The sequence below is a fragment of the Trichosurus vulpecula genome, chromosome 6, assembly GCF_011100635.1.
Source record: "Trichosurus vulpecula isolate mTriVul1 chromosome 6, mTriVul1.pri, whole genome shotgun sequence".
Classification (NCBI taxonomy): Eukaryota; Metazoa; Chordata; class Mammalia; order Diprotodontia; family Phalangeridae; genus Trichosurus; species Trichosurus vulpecula.
The window spans coordinates 216912925-216930649 of NC_050578.1; the positions used below are offsets into that span (position 1 = coordinate 216912925).

Here is a 17725-nt window from a genome sequence, read left to right on the forward strand (position 1 = left end):
ATAATGGTTAGCCACTGCTGTTATTGTTCCTAATAAAGTGGACCTTTGTTATTATTACCTAAGACACAGCCATCAGCCTTATGGAAATTACACTTTCTTAGGGGCACAAATTGCAAACGTAATTATAATAATTTCTTATGGCAAGTACATTACAAAGCTGCCCCAAAAAATAGCTACATAAGGTCCAAGGTGGAAGGTCATTACAGATTCAGAGCATAAAGGAAGGAGGAGGCAGCATTTGAATTGAGATTTAAAAGACAGGTGAAAAGGGAGGAAGGAATTTCAGGAATAATTGGGAGGGAAGACATGGAGGCAAGAGAACCTCATAGAGTGGGGGTTGATAACCTGCTTTGGGAAATCAACCTTGGTCCCCTATAGGGTTCATGACCAAAAGCCAAGGCCAGGATCTGCATTAGCTGCCTTGGCCCTGGCCCTGGCCCATCCCTTCAGATTCCTGGCTTATTGGGTTAGCTCGGCTACCTTTTCATTTTCTACTTTCTGAGCAGGCCTGATTTCATCTGGTTGCAGGAGGACAGGAAAATGGGACCTCATTACTGGCTCCTGGCTGACACTGCAGATGGCAAAATGCTGGAGAAACCTGGAAAAACAAAAGCTGATGTCACCTTCCAATCTCTAACACAACTTGAATGTGCCCATTCAAGTAGGAAACTCTAGACTTGACTGCTGTAAAATAAACTTTGGGGTAATTTCCTCTTGAGAATCAAATTGTCCCCAGTGATACAACTGCCTTGGGCAGAGCTTGACCCCTATGCCAGCCATATAATTCACTGTTACTCCCAATAATAACATGCCAAAAGTTCTATAAATCACTCACAAACAGGAAACCTAGGGGCTTACCTGTCCAGATCTGGGAGACGGGCATTCAGGAGTTTGAGCTGACTTCCTCTTTCCCCAAAAGGATAGGACTGGGCATTAAAGAGTTTTTGCACATTGGAGTATCTGAAAGGAGAAATATTGGTTCAGTTGGGAGCTCTATAACTCGGAGTTACGTTGCTTATAATTAATTCTTTGAAAATTCTTTCTAGACAGTCACATGATGATTTCATTTGTTCAAAAACCCTTGTGTTTTTAATACCAGTAAGATGCTGAATGAATCTGTCATTATTCAGGGCTGATATATGGAATACTACTGAGCATTCATATGCCCACTTTTCTGGCACGTGACACATGGTCTTCTCAGGGCTGGTAGCTCACAAGCGAGGGAAAAGGAGATATAACTGAGAGCTCAGTTGGTTTTCCTACCTAGGAGCTGTGTGTATAATTAAAGTTTGGGCAAGATGGTAGCAACTCCAGCATGATTTTCTGATTCTTTGTCATTTTACCTCTTAAGTTCCTTTTTCCCTTGAGAATTCTGGATAATAGAATGTGTGACACATAAACAATCCAGGCTGATAAACAGATGTCAGCATCCGTCCTTTCAAAGCCCCAGCAAGCCACAAACGTGAGGTGGACAGAGTCAAAGACCCTCAATTACAAGGCATATTATACCCAGGGAAGAAGGCCCAAAGACTAAGGGCAGCAACTTACAATCTTTTTTGTTCTTCAGATAATCCGTCTTCCTGGATCACTTTTAGAGCCAGCTCTGAGTGAGCTGGGTGTTGCCAGGGAGAGAAGACCTAAAAAAACAGAATCCATGCAAAGAGCATTTAAAACCCAACAATAGGATGTAGAAACCACACGGGGATTTGGCTGTTGTTGAAAACCTAAACTGTCAGCTCAAAGCAAAACCACAAAAACAAACACTCTTTCCTCTAAATGGGGTCTAGATGCACATTTTCCCAAACAAGCATCATCATTCTCTGGGTCCCTGATTTTGAGGTGTTTACTATTGACAGAGGCAACACAGATACAACGAGAGCAGGGGGAGGAGGGGGAGAGGGAGGGAGGGAGAACGCACATGTTTTTTTCATCATGACAATGTTTTCCCTGGAGCATGTAATAAACAAGGAAGACTCATGTCTCTGTGTCTGAAGTGATTCAGGTGCAGCCTGCAGGGAGGCTGGAGAATGGAGAACTCTGGACACACTGTTGGACTCACTGCTGGGCCTCTTGCCTGGGTCTATAACCTAAATAAATAGGCAAGGGTAGAAAGGCAAGGCAGAAAAAAAGTTAGAAGGAAAAACCAGTGTAGGGTCATCCTTGGAGTCTTCCTTCACAGGCTTTTGGCAGTGGGGCTCTGGGTACTCCCAGAGGTTTGATTAGGGAGCATATAGGCTTTTTCAAAATCGTTAAGTCAAGAGAGAAGCAGCCACCCTCTAAGTTTCCACAGCCTTTCCCATGGAAATAAACAATATCCTCACAAGGACTGATACGGTTGTTGTGAGAGAAGCCCATGTAACCCTAAAAGTGCTCACTAGATAAATATTAGCTATTATTAGTCCAAAATTCTTCATGTGTTTCCATGTCCTTCTACGTATTCACCCAATTAATTAATTCAATAGCTCTTTCTTGAACTCTGATGCAGCAAGTGCAAGGTGAGCCCTATGGCACGGCAGCTCTTGGGAGCAGATGCTCTTGCCTTGCCGTGATCAGTGCCCAGAAGTATCCCAAGTACCTCTGCACCCTAACCATCGACATTTAGTAAAGAAGAAAAGATAAAATCAGAAGTTTCCTCAGAAAGGATGGCTCTTTCCTAGTGGGCAGGGCTCTATGATGTAGGGAAAACAAGGAATTAAGAACAAAATGGTATCCAGGAAAACTGGGCTCGAACAACGGTCTTGCTATTAACTCACTGTACACTCTGCTGTGAGTCACTTCCCATTCTGGGCCTGTGTCCTTGTCTGCTTAATATGAGGGATGGATTGAATGATGTTTAACAGTCTGTTCCATCTCTGAAATTCTTTAATTCTAAAGACTTTTAATTCGAGTCAGCCAGGCTTAGGTCAATCAGAGTTACTTAGGTGACGTTCTCTAAGCACCAAGAATAATGGGACACAGCAAATGTGGGAGCAGAAATAATGGCCGTTGGCCACAGGCTGTGTGGTCAAGGGGGAGGCCGTGTCCTGGGCCTGGCACGTAGAAGAGAGCCTCAAGAATGAGCAGCGCATTAATGTGTCAAAAAGTAATGGAGAAAAATGAAAAGAGCTGAAGGAGAAGGGATTAAGTTGGGGTCAACGTGTAAGAGTAAGGGGGTCATGCCAATATCTCAGGACCAGCCTGGAAACGAAACGTAAAACAGGGAAGGAATGAGGCAAGCAGAGAGGCAAAGCTCTCCAAAGCAGGAAGAATGATAACAGCTGACAATCCACAGCACTTTACAAAATATTTTACAGACATCTTACAGAAGTCTTAGAAGGAACCTGGGAGGTGGCCAGGCAAGCGTTAGCTCCATTTTACAGATGAGGGTACTGCATTGGAGAAAATGGCAGGGTAACTTGGTGAAGGCCATGTCCCTCCCGATCCCAAATACTGCTCTTCCCACTATCCTAAAGTGGGAGATGGCAGGAACAAACCAATTGGAATGTACCAGCACTCAAGGCAAGGAGGAAGGTAGACTGCATTGGCAAACAAATGACAAGCCTGAATGGACAGGCAGACTGCAGCCGCCTCTCCTTAATGAGAAAGGGCAAAGGCCCTCACTCAGTCTGTGCTCATGCAGCGGTTCATCATAAATTAACTGGTCAAACGTTTATTAAGCGCCTGCTCCGCGTTCACAGGAGGCACCAGGAACACAAAGACGAAAGGAAATGATGCCAGCCCTTGAGGAGTTCCCATTCTATAAAGCAGGTAAGATGTCCATACATGAACCCCATATAAAGTAAGTGATAACAACAACAAAGTGACGGCTACGTTTGCATAAAGCGTCTGTAAACGTCCCGTTCAATCTTCACAGCAACTCGAGGACACCGATGTTATTATTACAGAAGAGGAAACTGAAGCAGACAGAGGCCACCTCACAACTCCTAAAGGTCTGAGGCCAGATTGGAACTCAGGTCCTCCTGATGCAAGGGGCAGCATTCTATGGCTAAGGGGATTGTGGGAGGCTTTTTACACAAGGAAATGCTGGAGCTGAGTCTTGAAGGAGACCTAGAATTCCAAGGTGAAGGTGAAGAAGGAGAGCATCCCAGGCATGCGATGACGGGCTAATGCAAAAGCAAGGTGACTGGAGATGGAGTGTACTGTGTGAGGACCAGCAAGTAAGCCAGCATTGCTGGAACACTGTGTGCGGTGGGGATGTAACAAGTGAGAAGCCTAGACAGGCATGGCTGGGCCAGGTTGTGAAACACGTTACATGCCAATCACAGGTGTTCATAGTTAATCTTAGGGGGCGGTAGGGAGCCAGGGGAGTTTACTGAGTAGGAGGGTGACAGGGTCAGACCAGGGCTTAGGAAAATCACTTTGGCAGCAGTACAAAAGACTAAGGAGAGGGGCTTGAGGCAGGGATGACGACAACAAGGATGACAGCCAGCACTGAAATGACACAGAGATATGCGAAGCGCTCTACGAATGACATGTTTTAAAATTGTTATTCCGATTGATTACAGAAAGTCAAGCTTCTAAGATACCTCTGCTGGTCAGTGGCTCTGAGATGGGTGGGCAGAGGGGCTCAATCCTACATAAACAGGGCAGATGCTTAAAAAAAAAAGAAGCTAATTATCTGCTGGATTTCCCTAGAGTCAAAGTGCACTTCTATGAGCTCTTTAAATATTATAGAGCTGGCTTTGTTAGATCAGTTGGATCTACCTTAAGCTAAAATCTTTTTTTTTTTTTAGACTTTTTCATAACAGCTCAGCTCTCTCTTTTCTGAAAATCTCCCAGCTGGTCTTGTATATGCATGGCATCCTTTTCTTCCTGTCACTTTCTGGTGTGACCAAGGAGACACCTTCCTCAGAGCTCTGTTCCTAGCACCAAAACTTGGAGAAAGAGCTGGTTTGGTGCCACCCTTCAGTAAGGCAGACCCCAGGCCCAGGAGGATAAGAACTCTCTGACAGAAAATTCCTCCTGAAATTATCGTGTCTGTAGTTATCGGTTTATAGGTTATAACCTTGAACTTTGGGGGGCGAGGGGCTGGAGGGGGCGGGGAGGGAGGTAAGCCCCTTGAAGGCAGGATTTTTTGTTTTGTCTTTTTGCCTCCAGTATCCAGTACAGGTGGGGCAGGTGCTAATACATACTTGTTGAATTAACTTGGAAGCTTCTCAGAAAGGTGCTGAGCTCCACCAGTCACAGCGTATCTACCTCAAACTTTATGCCTGAGGAGGAAGCAAATTGACCTCCTTTTTCTAGACCTTTTAGTCTTCTCTTTTTTTCCCCTTTCCAAAAGAATGTCTCACAAGGGAAACTTTACTCCCTCTGTGGACACCTGTGGCTGTCCAATGGACCGTTTCCCAGGCCTAGTATATCCTTACAATGTTCTTGGAGGTGGGATTCCTTGAAATGATATCTCTCTGCCTTGACTGTTGGTAAGATCTCTGGACAAAGGAAACTGGCATGCAAGGATACCATTACCCACACTGAATTTTTTTCCCTCCTTCCTTAATTGACACTTGACAAAAATTTTTGGCCAATGCACTTCCACCATTAAGAAACATGGCAGATGAAGCCATGTTTAGCCTTCCACCTGCCAAGTCTGGTCTATTTTCCCAAGGGCTCCCATCTGAAGAAAGACCAACCCTAGGTCACCCTCCCAGGAGTTGCCAGAAAAGTTCTATCAAGAGTTAACTGGACAGAGGGCAAGAGTAGCAAGACAAGCCTGGATCAACAGACAATGAGCCACACTGAGAAAACCAGGAAACAGACAGCTAGGAGAGAAGACTGTGAAACCTTATCCCTGAGCACCTCTCCAAGCCCTTCTTTCTAGCAGCCCTGGTGCAGCTCTGGGGTCCTCACTGTCCGAGAAGACGAGACAACGAGCCATGAAACTAGTCAAACAGACAGGAGGTACCATACTCAAACATCGACGACGATAACATCTGTTTTCTAAAACCAGAATGAACTAACTAGACTAGACCACGAATAAGAATTCCAAGAGTGACTACAGACTATTAATAAGGGAGTTAATAAGTAAGTAATCACTAGGAGCTAGGGATAGCTACGAAAATGAAGAAGATTTTTCTCACACAAGAGATTAGGAGAGTCAGGTGCAGAATCGTGCCCCTCATACTGCAGGGAAGAAAGGAACTGGTGATTAGAGGCTGCAAATGTTTGCATGGTCAAGGACTCCACTAGCTAAGGCCAAAGGCACTTAACATCTACACTAAGGAGCCAAACATCATGGCAGGCCCGCAAAGAATGATTTTCTCCAGCTCATGAGAGAGCTATTAATGCAACCATATACCTAAGCATGGGTCCAACCCAGGGCCTAAAAAATCCAGGTGTGGCCCTTAAGAAGAAGAAGAAATAAAATCAAGTACTGGGTGAGAATCTTCATAGAAACTGAAAATCCCTTAATTATTTAATCCTTTAGACACCTAAGCCTCTCATCCTCGAAATCTAACTCAAGGGGGAAGCCTTGCAGGTTGGCTTAATCCCAGTAACCTTCTTCCACATAATGGTGGCCATTTTCTTATCAAATGGGCTCAACCTGTCTCATCCCTTGTGCTTTTCTCAGCCAGCAGCTTAGAGGCCCTAGGTAGTATCAGTCCAAGCTTGGCCTCTAGGTTTTTGAGGACTGGAGCTATACCCCATTTTGGCAGCTGCCTCAGTGAGGTCTCACCAAAGGTCAGTGATAGTCAATAGAGGGCCTTTTACCATTCTCAGTGCTACTGATTCACTGAAGCATCCATAATAGCTCTTCCAATTTCATTGCTGTCTTCCCTCATAATCATCATTCCTGTTTTCCCACTTGCTCTTAAATTGCTTGAAATAAACCAACCATAGTTTTAGAATACAAAAAGAACATTTAATTAAGCACCTACAGTATGCAGAACAGTGTGCTTATGTTTTGCCCGAAACTGGCTCAATTTCTTTAACAAAATCTTGAAATAAAGTGGTGTTACCTCTGCATAGAATGCTTGATACATCTTGGATTTGGGAAAAAATGCGATCATCAGAAAATTGCTTGGTGTATGGAATTCAACCGGAAGATAAGGAAGCAAGGAACTTTTGAAGTCTATCAGCAAGGCAGCAACAACACTGGTGGAGTCCTAAATAGAAAAGAAAAGAAGATTTTTACTAAAAGTACTTTTGATAAAGGAAGAGAATGTTTCCATTGATACTTGGCCTGCCCATCATCCATACAGCCAATGGAGAAACCAATAACCGCAATCATTTGTCCATTCTCATTTCTTCCATTCAACAGACATGTATTAAAATCTACGATGTGCAAGGCACTGTACTGAGCACAAACATACAAAGGTAAAAAATTACACAATGCCTGCCCTCTAAGAGTATACAGTCTACTAGATGGTTGAGACATTATAAGAATGAGTATAATACAAGGTAAAGTATAATGGGTACAGAGGACAGATTATAGACAAAGTGATATAAAAAAAATTTCAGGAGAGAAAAATCACTTTCAGTTAGGGGTAACTGTATTAAGTCTTCATGGAAGAAGTGACATCTGGGTTAGTCCTTGAGGAGAGTGACATCAATATAGAGATGGCTGTGGGGAGATGTATCCATTCCAGGAATGGGAGATAGGTTGAGTCAGGGCATAGAAATTTAAGAAGGCAGAATGTCATGAGACAGAGAGAAAATAGTGTAGCTTGGATGGAATAAAGAGCATGTGAAGGGTAGTAGTATAAGATAAGTTTAGAGAGGTAGGTTACAACCCGACTATGGAAATCTTGAATACCAGGATGAGGAATTTACATTTATTTAATAGTTTGGGGAGCCACTGAAGGCGTCTGAATAGAGAGGAGTGAAATGAGCAGAGTAAAGGGATGATTACTTGGGCAATGTTGTACAGTATAGGCAGGCAAAAAGACAGGCTAGAAGTATGAAGACCAGCTAATACACTATCACAACAGTCAAAGCAAAAAAGGTAAGGGTCTAAACTAGGGCAGTTATAGAGGATGTGGTGAAGAGGGTACAGATGTGAGAAATAGTGCTGGAGGTAGGAAAAAATAAGACCAGACAATTGATTGGCTGTTAGGGGGTGGGGCAGAGGGGAAGAGTAATGACCCCTCCAGATTTATGAAAGTTCAGGAATGGAGCACAGTTGTAGTTAGCATTTATATAGTACTTAAAGATTTGCAAAGAACTTTAGATATGCTATCTCATTGGACCTTCACAATAACCCAGGGAGGCAGGTTTTATTATTAACCCCGTTTTACAGATGAAGAACCTGAAGCACAAGGAGGTTAAGTGATTTGCCCAGGGTCACCCAGCTAGCAGTTTTTGAACATCACTCTTCCTGCCCCCAGGTCTAGCGTGCTATTCACTACACCACCTGGCTGTCTTATCAGCCCTGCCAGAATGCCGTGGATTCTCAAATAAGTCAATGACTCCCACAAGGAAAGGAAGAAGAGTGCAAAGTTAGCCACTTTCCCAGTCTTGGCAGTTCATGTTTTGCTTCTCCAGATGTGAAAGTATTCCTGTTCTAAAGCTGTCCTCCTTTCTCCTTCCTCTATCTCCCCTACAGCACTGACAGAAAATTAGCGAAGTGTTTCGGGTTTCCATATGGGATGCCTGAAACTCTGCTTTCCAGAGAAAGCCACTCTCATCTCTGTCCCACTGATTACTAGTCAGGGTTTCTCCAGACATTTCTCTCAAGTGGGCGAAGCCTGTCGTCCTCTCCCCTCTCATTACCAATTTCTCTCACTTCCCCATTGCGCCTGGACCATACTCTGCTGGGCCCTGTTCTCAGATGGTTGGCATAGCTGCAAAGCAGTCTGATCAAACTGATTAATCCCTGCTGATATATTAGCTGATATTAAGGTATGACACCTTTCAGACACAGCCAGACCCTGATGGGAGATTGAATCTCTGACAAGCCTTCTAGACCCAAGGAATGCATCCTCCTAATGATCAAATGTCAGGAAGCCTGACAGATTTGGAGGACAGGTTTTGTTCCCGGTACCCCTTATATCACATCTCCTATGGGTCTACCTGTTCTAGCTCTTCACAGGAGGAGCCCTGCACCAACAGGAGGATGGACTAGTCTCCCAACTTAGGTGCCAGGCCCACAAAGGGCTCCAAGTTAACTCCCAGATACACCTCTGGACAGGTGTGAGGAATCAGCTTCACCCGGGGACTTCCTCTACAGCAAAAGAGGCCATAACCTGACTCTTTGAGGTCAGTATCACCCCAATAGCAAATATGGGAAGTTGAAGAATGTATACACATACACATTCACAGTCACTTCAGAAGTCAGGTATTTTACATGGTCCCCTTTTTAACAGGTATAGCCTCAACCCAACTACATAACAGAATTATGACAATTCTCATTAATACAGACTTAACAATTCTTCTCCAAGGAAGATAGGCTATAGCTCTATGGACATGCTAGGAGATTTTTTTTCTTTTTCTGTAAATACTGGTTAAAATTCAGCATTAGTACCATGTTATTAAAATTGGACTAACACAAATAATTCTCTTTTAACAAATTATACACCTTTGGGATTTAAGAAAGACTCACTAAGGAAAAAAGTCACATCCATCTGATCCCCAGAAAAATATATCATTTGCAAGTCCAAGACATAACACAGCAAGGGCCCTAGGTTTTTACACGATGGAACAGCTTTACCAAAAGAGAGACTCGCCAAATCATCAGCAAGAAATTAGCCTAAGTTCATACAAAGTGAACACAGTCTTATTCACCAAATTGCAGAGCACTAAAAGAGGACCCTCTGCTCAAGGCTGATTAGAATTAATCAGTGGAAGAACTATTTTGCACATCAGGGAGCAAACTGATAGAAATCACATTCCAGAGAAGTGAAGATGTTGAAGATAGCTCTAGGTTCAAGGAAGGACTTTATGGAAGCGAGATGACAGGTCCATCACTAACTTTTAAAGACAGGTAGCCAACACTGTAGTACATACATAACCTTTTGAAATTGATATCCTGCATACCAAAAATGCCTTCCCAGCAACTATAGTCACATGCCCTTTTCAGAGAGTCCAGGATGGTAAATCTGTTTTGTTCTCATTAAAAATTCACCCACGAACATGCCGCTGACTGGTTCTTCACTTCCTTTCAGAAAGCTGGCCTGCAAAAGGACCAGAGTCACTTTTTTCTGTGCTGTGAGGTTGCCATCACATGGCAAGGCGGCCCACAGCCTTGTCCGAATCACCCTCCTTCACCTCCTGCCCTTTTCCTTCACTGTTGCTTGCCCCCACACTATTAAGAAACAATAAAACACAACTTTAGGCTTTTAACAAATATCTGGCACTAGTTCAAGGCTGATAGCTGGATATTGAAAAAAGTCACAGTTGCATGAAAAAAGTCTCTTGAATGAAACAATTAAAGGAAGGTCAGTATTAAAATAGCTACTGAATTACAAAGGTTCAGTGAATGTAGCATTAATGAGAAAGGGAGCAAGGATAAGGAGGGTCTCTTGTTTTTTCTGTATTATGGTTGAAAAGCATCCTAACCATTTGCTCACTAAATTAAGTGGCCAAGACTTCAGTGACAGAAGTGCATTGAGTATGAGCTCCTCCAGGAGTAAGTGGATAGGTATCTTCTCTGCCTCCCATGGGACAGCTCCCCTGATCATACTGCCAATGGGAAGCTGGCTTATCTGGCCCTAATCAGATACAGTGTCCTGCATGGCACTAATAGGCTCCCCAAGAACACCATGAACTCATGTTTCATGTTTCAATAGACCAAATATCACAAATATGTGGAGATTGCTCAGAGAGCCCAAAGTGCTCCACTTCCCTCTCTGACATCAACAGGGAAGGGAAGTGACCATGGTTGGACTCCTTGGAGTCTGAGTACTAGCCAATAGAGTAACCTTCAGTGAGTCAGCAGAGTGAGGGGAAAAGCAGACGCTTGAGTACATAAGACACTCTACCTAGTAACCTGTGTTCCTAGTGGGATCAGTCCAGTTAGGCTGAGAAAAGGTTCCAAGATTACCTTTACACTGGATCAGAGGCAAAGACAAAGTATCTCCTTTGGGGTTGTCCTACACAACAGCATGGAACCCCTTGGAATTCTACCTCATAGAGTGGGGGGGGGTGATAACCTGCTTTGGGAAATCAACCTTGGTCCCCTATAGGGTTCATGACCAAAGGCTTTAAACATTTTCTGGGAGTTCTCAGAATGGGAATGCTTTTGCATATGCCTTTGCTCTAGCCTAGACCTCACAGCCAGCAAAACAACCTACTTTCCACTATATTCACTGAGAAGAAATAATTATATAAATAGTATCTGCCACCCATGGGCAAGCAAGGCATCTTGAGGTAGAAAAAGGAGGTGGCATGTGCTAGGTTAAACCACCACTACCATCCCTACCACCATCTTGACTACCACCACCTCTCATATCCAATGGAAACATCCTAGGACACCAAATCCATCAGCCCTGGGTAAAGCAGCACCCGTCAGACCACAGCCCTGTTTCCATCCTGTACCCCACACCATCAGTGAAGGAGGCAATCCCTGAGGAGAAAGGGTCTACCTTCTTTGACACTACTGCCAGCAACTACTGATCAACTGCCACCAAAGCACAGGTAAGCCCAAGAGCCATGGGAACAGCAGTGGCTCCCAGAACACAGATCTTAGTTCTAGACCTGCACCTACAGCCATCAAAGGAGGCAACCCTTATGGAGATGCAACCTTGCATAAGCCCAAGCTTTCTCAACAACCACAGCTACTGAAGATACAAAACAGGAAGTTCTTGATACCAAAACCATTAGAACTATCAAATGGTTCAAAATAAGAAAGAGATATGACTTTATCACTGGAAACAACATTAAAGAAGATGCACTACCATTTGCTTTGCTGCTTTCCCCCAAGAACAATGGATCCTGTAGTTAAAACCTTCTCTGTGTATTGTGTCCCAGGTAGAATGTGAGCTCCTCGAGGGCAGAGACTGATCCTCCTTTTCTACTTATGTCCATAGCATTCAGCGCCATGCTTGGCATGTATTAAGTGTTTTATAACTGTTTTTCTATGATTTCTAAACTCCCTCACACTTGTTCATAAAACTCCATTTTTAGAGTTCTTTTCCAAAATGAAATGTTTCTATATTGTTCCATATAAAAATCCTCTTCCAAAACATGTCATTCATCCATCTCCATCCCCTTTGCAGAGAATCATTTTTTTTCAATTCTGAATTTAACCAAGACCAAATCAGATGAACATTTCTACACATAAAGTAGAAGAGAAAAAAGCTATCATACATGAAGTCGCAAAACCACATCACGACCATCTTTTCTCTTTCAGCATAATAATTCAATCTATTATTTTTGAAGCTGTTCTAGTTTTTGTTCTCTTCCACGAATTTTAAAAATTCCTCAATGAGCTTATCTTCTTTTTCTTCCCCCACCTTTTTGATAGCTCCCTTGCTAACCATTCTTTCATCCCACAACATCCCCTGGAGAAACTGGAAGAAAGAAAAGCAAACCCCTTGTAACAGATCTGCAGAACAAATGTTCATATAGTCTATGCCCTAAAACCTACATCTCACCTTGAGTTCAACATTTCTGTCAGAAAGTCAAGAGTGTTTTTCAATGATCTTTCAGAATGGTCAATCGCTGTACTGATGAGCGTTCTTTCAAAGTTTTGTCTTTACATTGTTGTTATTACTGTATAAATTGTTTCCAGGTTCTGCTCACTTCACCCTGTATCAGTTCATATAAGTCTTTCCAGGTTTCTCCAAAACTGTCCCTTTCCTTATTTCTTACGGCACCATATTTAAATACAATCATATACAGGGCATCTAGGTGATGCAGTAGATAGTGTTGGACTTGGAGTCATGTCAGAAAGACCTGAGTTAAAATCTGGCCTCAGACACTAATTATTAGGTGTGTGACTCCAGGCAAATCACTTGACCTCTGTTTATCTCAATTTCCTCACACGTAAAAAGGGAGTAATAATAGCACGGACTTTCCAGGGTTGTGAGGATCAAATGAGATAATATTTGTAAAGCATGTTAAAAAACCTCCAAGCTTTTTCCCTTTTGTTCTGATTCTTCTTTCACAACATGACTAATGTGGAAATGTGTTTAAAAGGATTGTAGACATATAACCTATATCATATTGCTGTATTGGGGAGGGCATAAGGGAGGGAGGGAGAAAAAAATTTGGAACTCAAAATCTTAGAAAAGTGAATGCCAAAAGAAAATTAAAAAACAAAACTTCCAAGCACTATATAAACACTAGCTATTACATACCATAATTGGTTTAGTCATACCTTAATTGGACTCAATTTGGAACACAAAAAGAAGTGCTTTCAATATTTTTGGACATATGGGTCCTTTTCCTCTTTTTTTAATATATTTAGGGGATCAGACCTACTAATGAGTGATGTCACTGGATCAAACTATATGCAGAGTATGGTAACTTATTTGAATCTATCCCTAAAACTCTTTCTAGGATGGCTGGACCAATTCATAGCTCCAGCAAGAACATATTAGTATACCTGTTTTCTCACAACCCCTCCTACAATTGTCGTTTTCGCTAACCTGATGGGTATGAGGTGGAAGCTCAGATTTGTATAAATTTGCATTTCTCTGATGAGTAATTTGAAGCATTTTTTTAAATGAGTATTGATAGCTTGGATGCCATTTTTAAAAGACTACTTGATTTTATCCTGTAGGTGATATAAAAACAAATGATACAACAAATAAAGAAAATGCGGGTCTGGTAAGAGTGAAACACTTACCCCATCATAGAAGCATATAGAATTCATGTGATTCTTAGAGATAGTGATACTTCCATAATGACGGTGGGAAAACAAAAGGCCATCTGAAAAGAAGTAAAATTTTCCTGAAAGAAAGAGATACCCCATTAGAGATGGTTTCTCCACGACTCAGGACGCTCAATGCTGTTCACACAGACTCAGGCCAGTGATGAGTATGCTCTTTAATATGAACTATACTTCACACATCTGCTTACATCTTTAGAGTTCACAAAATTTAAATCCATTTTCTCAGTTGAACTTCCCCATAATCCTGAGGGAAAGGCAGGACATTTCACAGATGAGGAAACCAAGGCTCAGAAAGGTTTGTGACTTCACCGAAGTCAAATACCTACGAAAGAGGGCCTCAGAACACAAACTCAAGTCTTACGCCTACATATATAAAATTATTTCTACTATATCATGACATTTCAGTTAATAGGGCAACCCCAAGATGGAAAGAACAAGCATTTATTAAGTTACCTACTATGTGCTAGGCACTTTTCAAATATTGTATCGTTTGATAATGAAGCACTTTAGTTCCATTAACCTCAAGCACGTATTTAGAGTAACAATTTGCATCTGGTGCTATATTGTACCAGATAAAATGGGTGAACTTCCATGGTTCCTGTCTTCTCAGACCTTACAACTAGAGACATAGCAACATAAACCAAAGAGACAGACAATGTAACAGAAGTGAATAATGTTGATCATGAAACAGTAAATGGGGAAGATATTTTCATACCGTAGTACAAGGGTCAGAGACATTGTTCTTTCTTATAGGGGTTTCCTTTGGCCAGAATTTTGGTCTAGACTTTGTGGTTATCCCTCTGTGAACTTCTGGTCAATAAGTGAATTTGTGGATATGGATATGGACAATGGGTGCATCACCTTGGGACCCTAGCTCTACAAGGGATAAAGCGAGCCCGAGCCCAGGTGACTGGGCAAAGTGAGAGAACAGCCATTAAAGGAGGGCAGGGAAAATAAATGAGCATAGTTCTGAAGATAGTCAGAGATCCAAGGGAATGAGGCTTGAGGCTTGCCTGTCTGAACCGGGCCAGAACTAGAGAACTGATAGATCCAAAGTTTCCTCAGTGTTCAGGGTATCTAGAGTTAGTTTTTTAGCATGGGACACAGGTGATAATTAGGGGAATGATGTGTTTGGAATTTACTGATTATCTTCTAATTAGGCTAACTTCGAAAAGGTAGCATTTTAGGGGTTACTGGAATGTTGGAAGAAAAGGCTCAGCAAATAGCAGCAGTAGCATTTTCAGAACAGGGAGAAGGGTTAGAAGCAGAGATCCAATAGGAAAACTCAAGATCTTCAACATTCATAGGGTCATAGGGTAAGGCCAGCAAGGCTTTCAAGGCCCAAATGACATGTGGCAATGGGGAAAATCAAGACCCCGAAGAAATACTCTCCAAGAATTTAATGCAATCTTTGTCGATGGAAGGAGTTATTGTAGATGAATTGTAGTTCCTTCACTTTCTGATATAGCAGAGTGAAATATCTCTCCCCATCTCTTGTGTGTGGCAGTCCTAAATCTGCCTTTTGGGCTCCATCACTACAAATCTAGTTCTCTTTCCCCACACCACCTTGCAGCTATGAGAAAACAGTTATCATTCATTTATTCAACAAGCTCTCATTATATATGTATGCTTTAAGTTTGGGTTCTCCAGGATAAACATCCCAAGTTCTTTCTACTCATCTCCATATGGCCTGGTTGGTTTCAAGTCTCCCCACCACTTGGACTGCTATGATTAATGGATTCTCCCTCATCTGGAATTGAGTGTCAGAGGCAGTGTGGTCAAAAAAGGAGAGCGCTAGACTTGGAGTCACAAAGACCAGAGTTTAACTTCTGCTTCTAACCCATAGTAGTTATGTGACTATGGACAAACTGCTTGACTTCTCTCTGCATTTCAGGCAATTGTTTTCATTCCCACCCCTATGCTCATAGTAGGCATAGGAGAAATAAATGCCTGTTGAACTGAACTGGGGAGGGAGATCCCTTCCTTCCTGTTGGACACCCCAGGGGTCACAGTGGGAAGAAGTTGGCCTCTCTCTCCTGCCAATTTCCTGATTCCAGGGGACCAATGGAAGGGAGGGAGAGGAACTCCAGAAGAGTTGTGGCTCCAAGCTCCAACAAAGAATTTGGTCTTTCCTCTCTCATACAATTACTCAGTAGATTCAAATGATAACAACAGATGCTATTTGTATAGAGCTTTAAGGTTTACAAAGTGCTTTATCAACACAACCTCATTTAATAGAGAGCCTTCATTAGCTCAACTTATGGGAAGAGACCACAGGAAAGCTTGCTGTGCACCCAAGGGAGCTTATGCTACAAGAAATAGAACATTTGGGAAATTTTGGTAATGGAGCTGGAGAAGTTCCTCTCAAAGTTTCTTCTTAGTCACCTTCTGGCTAGAGAGAATTAAGTTTGGGTTCAGAGAGTTGGTGAGCACAGCCTGTGTTCTGCATCCGGAGGGAAGTCCCCTTGTCTCCCCTGGAGGAGTGAAAGACAGGGAAGGGAGCACCCCGGCTTCTGATAGTAACCAAGGCCATCATACTGAGAAGATGCCCATTCTGTCACTTATCAACTGGCAGGTCACTCCACTGCTGTGTGCCTCAGTTTCTCCAGCCATAAAAAGAGGGGATTGGACTAGAAGCACTGAATTCCCAATGACCCAAATTAGCCAAAACAGCAGCTTTTCCTGTTGATTAGGGTTCTGCCAAGAGATGAGAGCACACTTATTTCCTGAATGCCTCTGCAGAAGGACCTATGTCAGAGGCAGTGAGGGAGAGGTCCATAAAATGTAGCCCCCAATGGCTACAATATAGTTCATATATCTCTAACTATAGAGGCTGCATTTGGTTTTGATGAGCTATTTTCCTTTGATACGAGGGAAGGCTTCCTGGTTGGGGTTTAGGGGTAGGGATTTACTCGGAAGTGACTATGATGTAAAAAGAAAAGCCATCAATAAAACCTTAATTAAAAAATCAATCAAATCAAACAGTTGCACAGTCCCTTCCCTAAGGTGCTTAGAACCTAGCAGAGGAGATGATGCGTACGTAAGCTAAAATAATACAAAATATCACACAACAGATTAGAGAGGCACAAGCTAAGCGCTCTGAGAATTCAGAGAAGCAACAAGATCATCGCTGGCTGGGAGCCACAGAGGAAAGCTTCACAGAGGAGGTGACATTTAAGCTGAGCTCTGAGAGGTGGAGATAAGGAAGTCTGAGCACTGGCACAGAGGTAACGAGAAAGGCAACTAACATTCACACAGCCCCCACGCTGCGCCGCGCGCTTTACAGTTATCATCTGGCTCGATTCTCACGATCCCGGAAGGGTGGTGCTACTGGTCTCCTCATTCTACAGATGAAGGGGCTGAGGTGGAGGAGGTCCAGTGACTGGCCCAGGGTCGCCCAGCTAGGAGGTGTCTGAGGCTACCCTGGGACTGCCGTCCTCCTGCCTCCAGGCTCGGGCTCCATCACTGCGCTCCCAGTGTATCTGAAGAACAGTTCGATATCGGTGGAGGTGACAGGGCAAAAGGAGTCAAGCACCACCAGACTGTCGTGGGAACTGTGGTGTTTGGCATGGGCACCAGTAGGGCCTGGGGGTTTGGGGCAGGGGCAGCAGTCTGTCCCACGTATGGCAACACAAGAATCTGAAGGGGAGCCAAACATGGTAAGGAGACGTTAATGGTCAGGCTCCTTTGACCCTCTCAAGCTCCGCTATCTGCTGTCAGGGAGGGAATGTTCTCTTCTGACGACAGCAGGCTTGCCTACCTGCCGTAACCCTCATATGGTGTGGGAAGCCTCTCTTCTCAACCAGCGCATCCACTTGTCTCGTGGGATGAGGGCAGTACCTCAGAGAGGGCTAGTTAGTACCACGACTCACGGTCTAGGTGTGCACACCACACAGAGCTGTCCCAGAGCCCTCGCCGCCCTCTGTGCTGAGGGTGGTAGCCTCCAAATCTTCC

The 17725-nt window shown here is 43.3% G+C and overlaps 1 protein-coding gene across 2 annotated transcripts in view; it reads right to left on the reverse strand.

The window, feature by feature from the left end:
- Positions 1-17725, reverse strand: part of C6H20orf194 (chromosome 6 C20orf194 homolog) — a 173827-nt gene that overhangs the window by 49865 nt on the left and 106237 nt on the right. For both annotated transcript variants that reach the window (XM_036763212.1, XM_036763213.1), the window contains exons 21-25: positions 13727-13830; positions 6957-7103; positions 1549-1637; positions 859-960; positions 481-598 (exon numbers count right to left, since the gene is read on the reverse strand). In XM_036763212.1, the coding sequence (XP_036619107.1) occupies positions 481-598; positions 859-960; positions 1549-1637; positions 6957-7103; positions 13727-13830 (560 nt within the window). The remainder of the gene's footprint in view (positions 1-480; positions 599-858; positions 961-1548; positions 1638-6956; positions 7104-13726; positions 13831-17725) is intronic.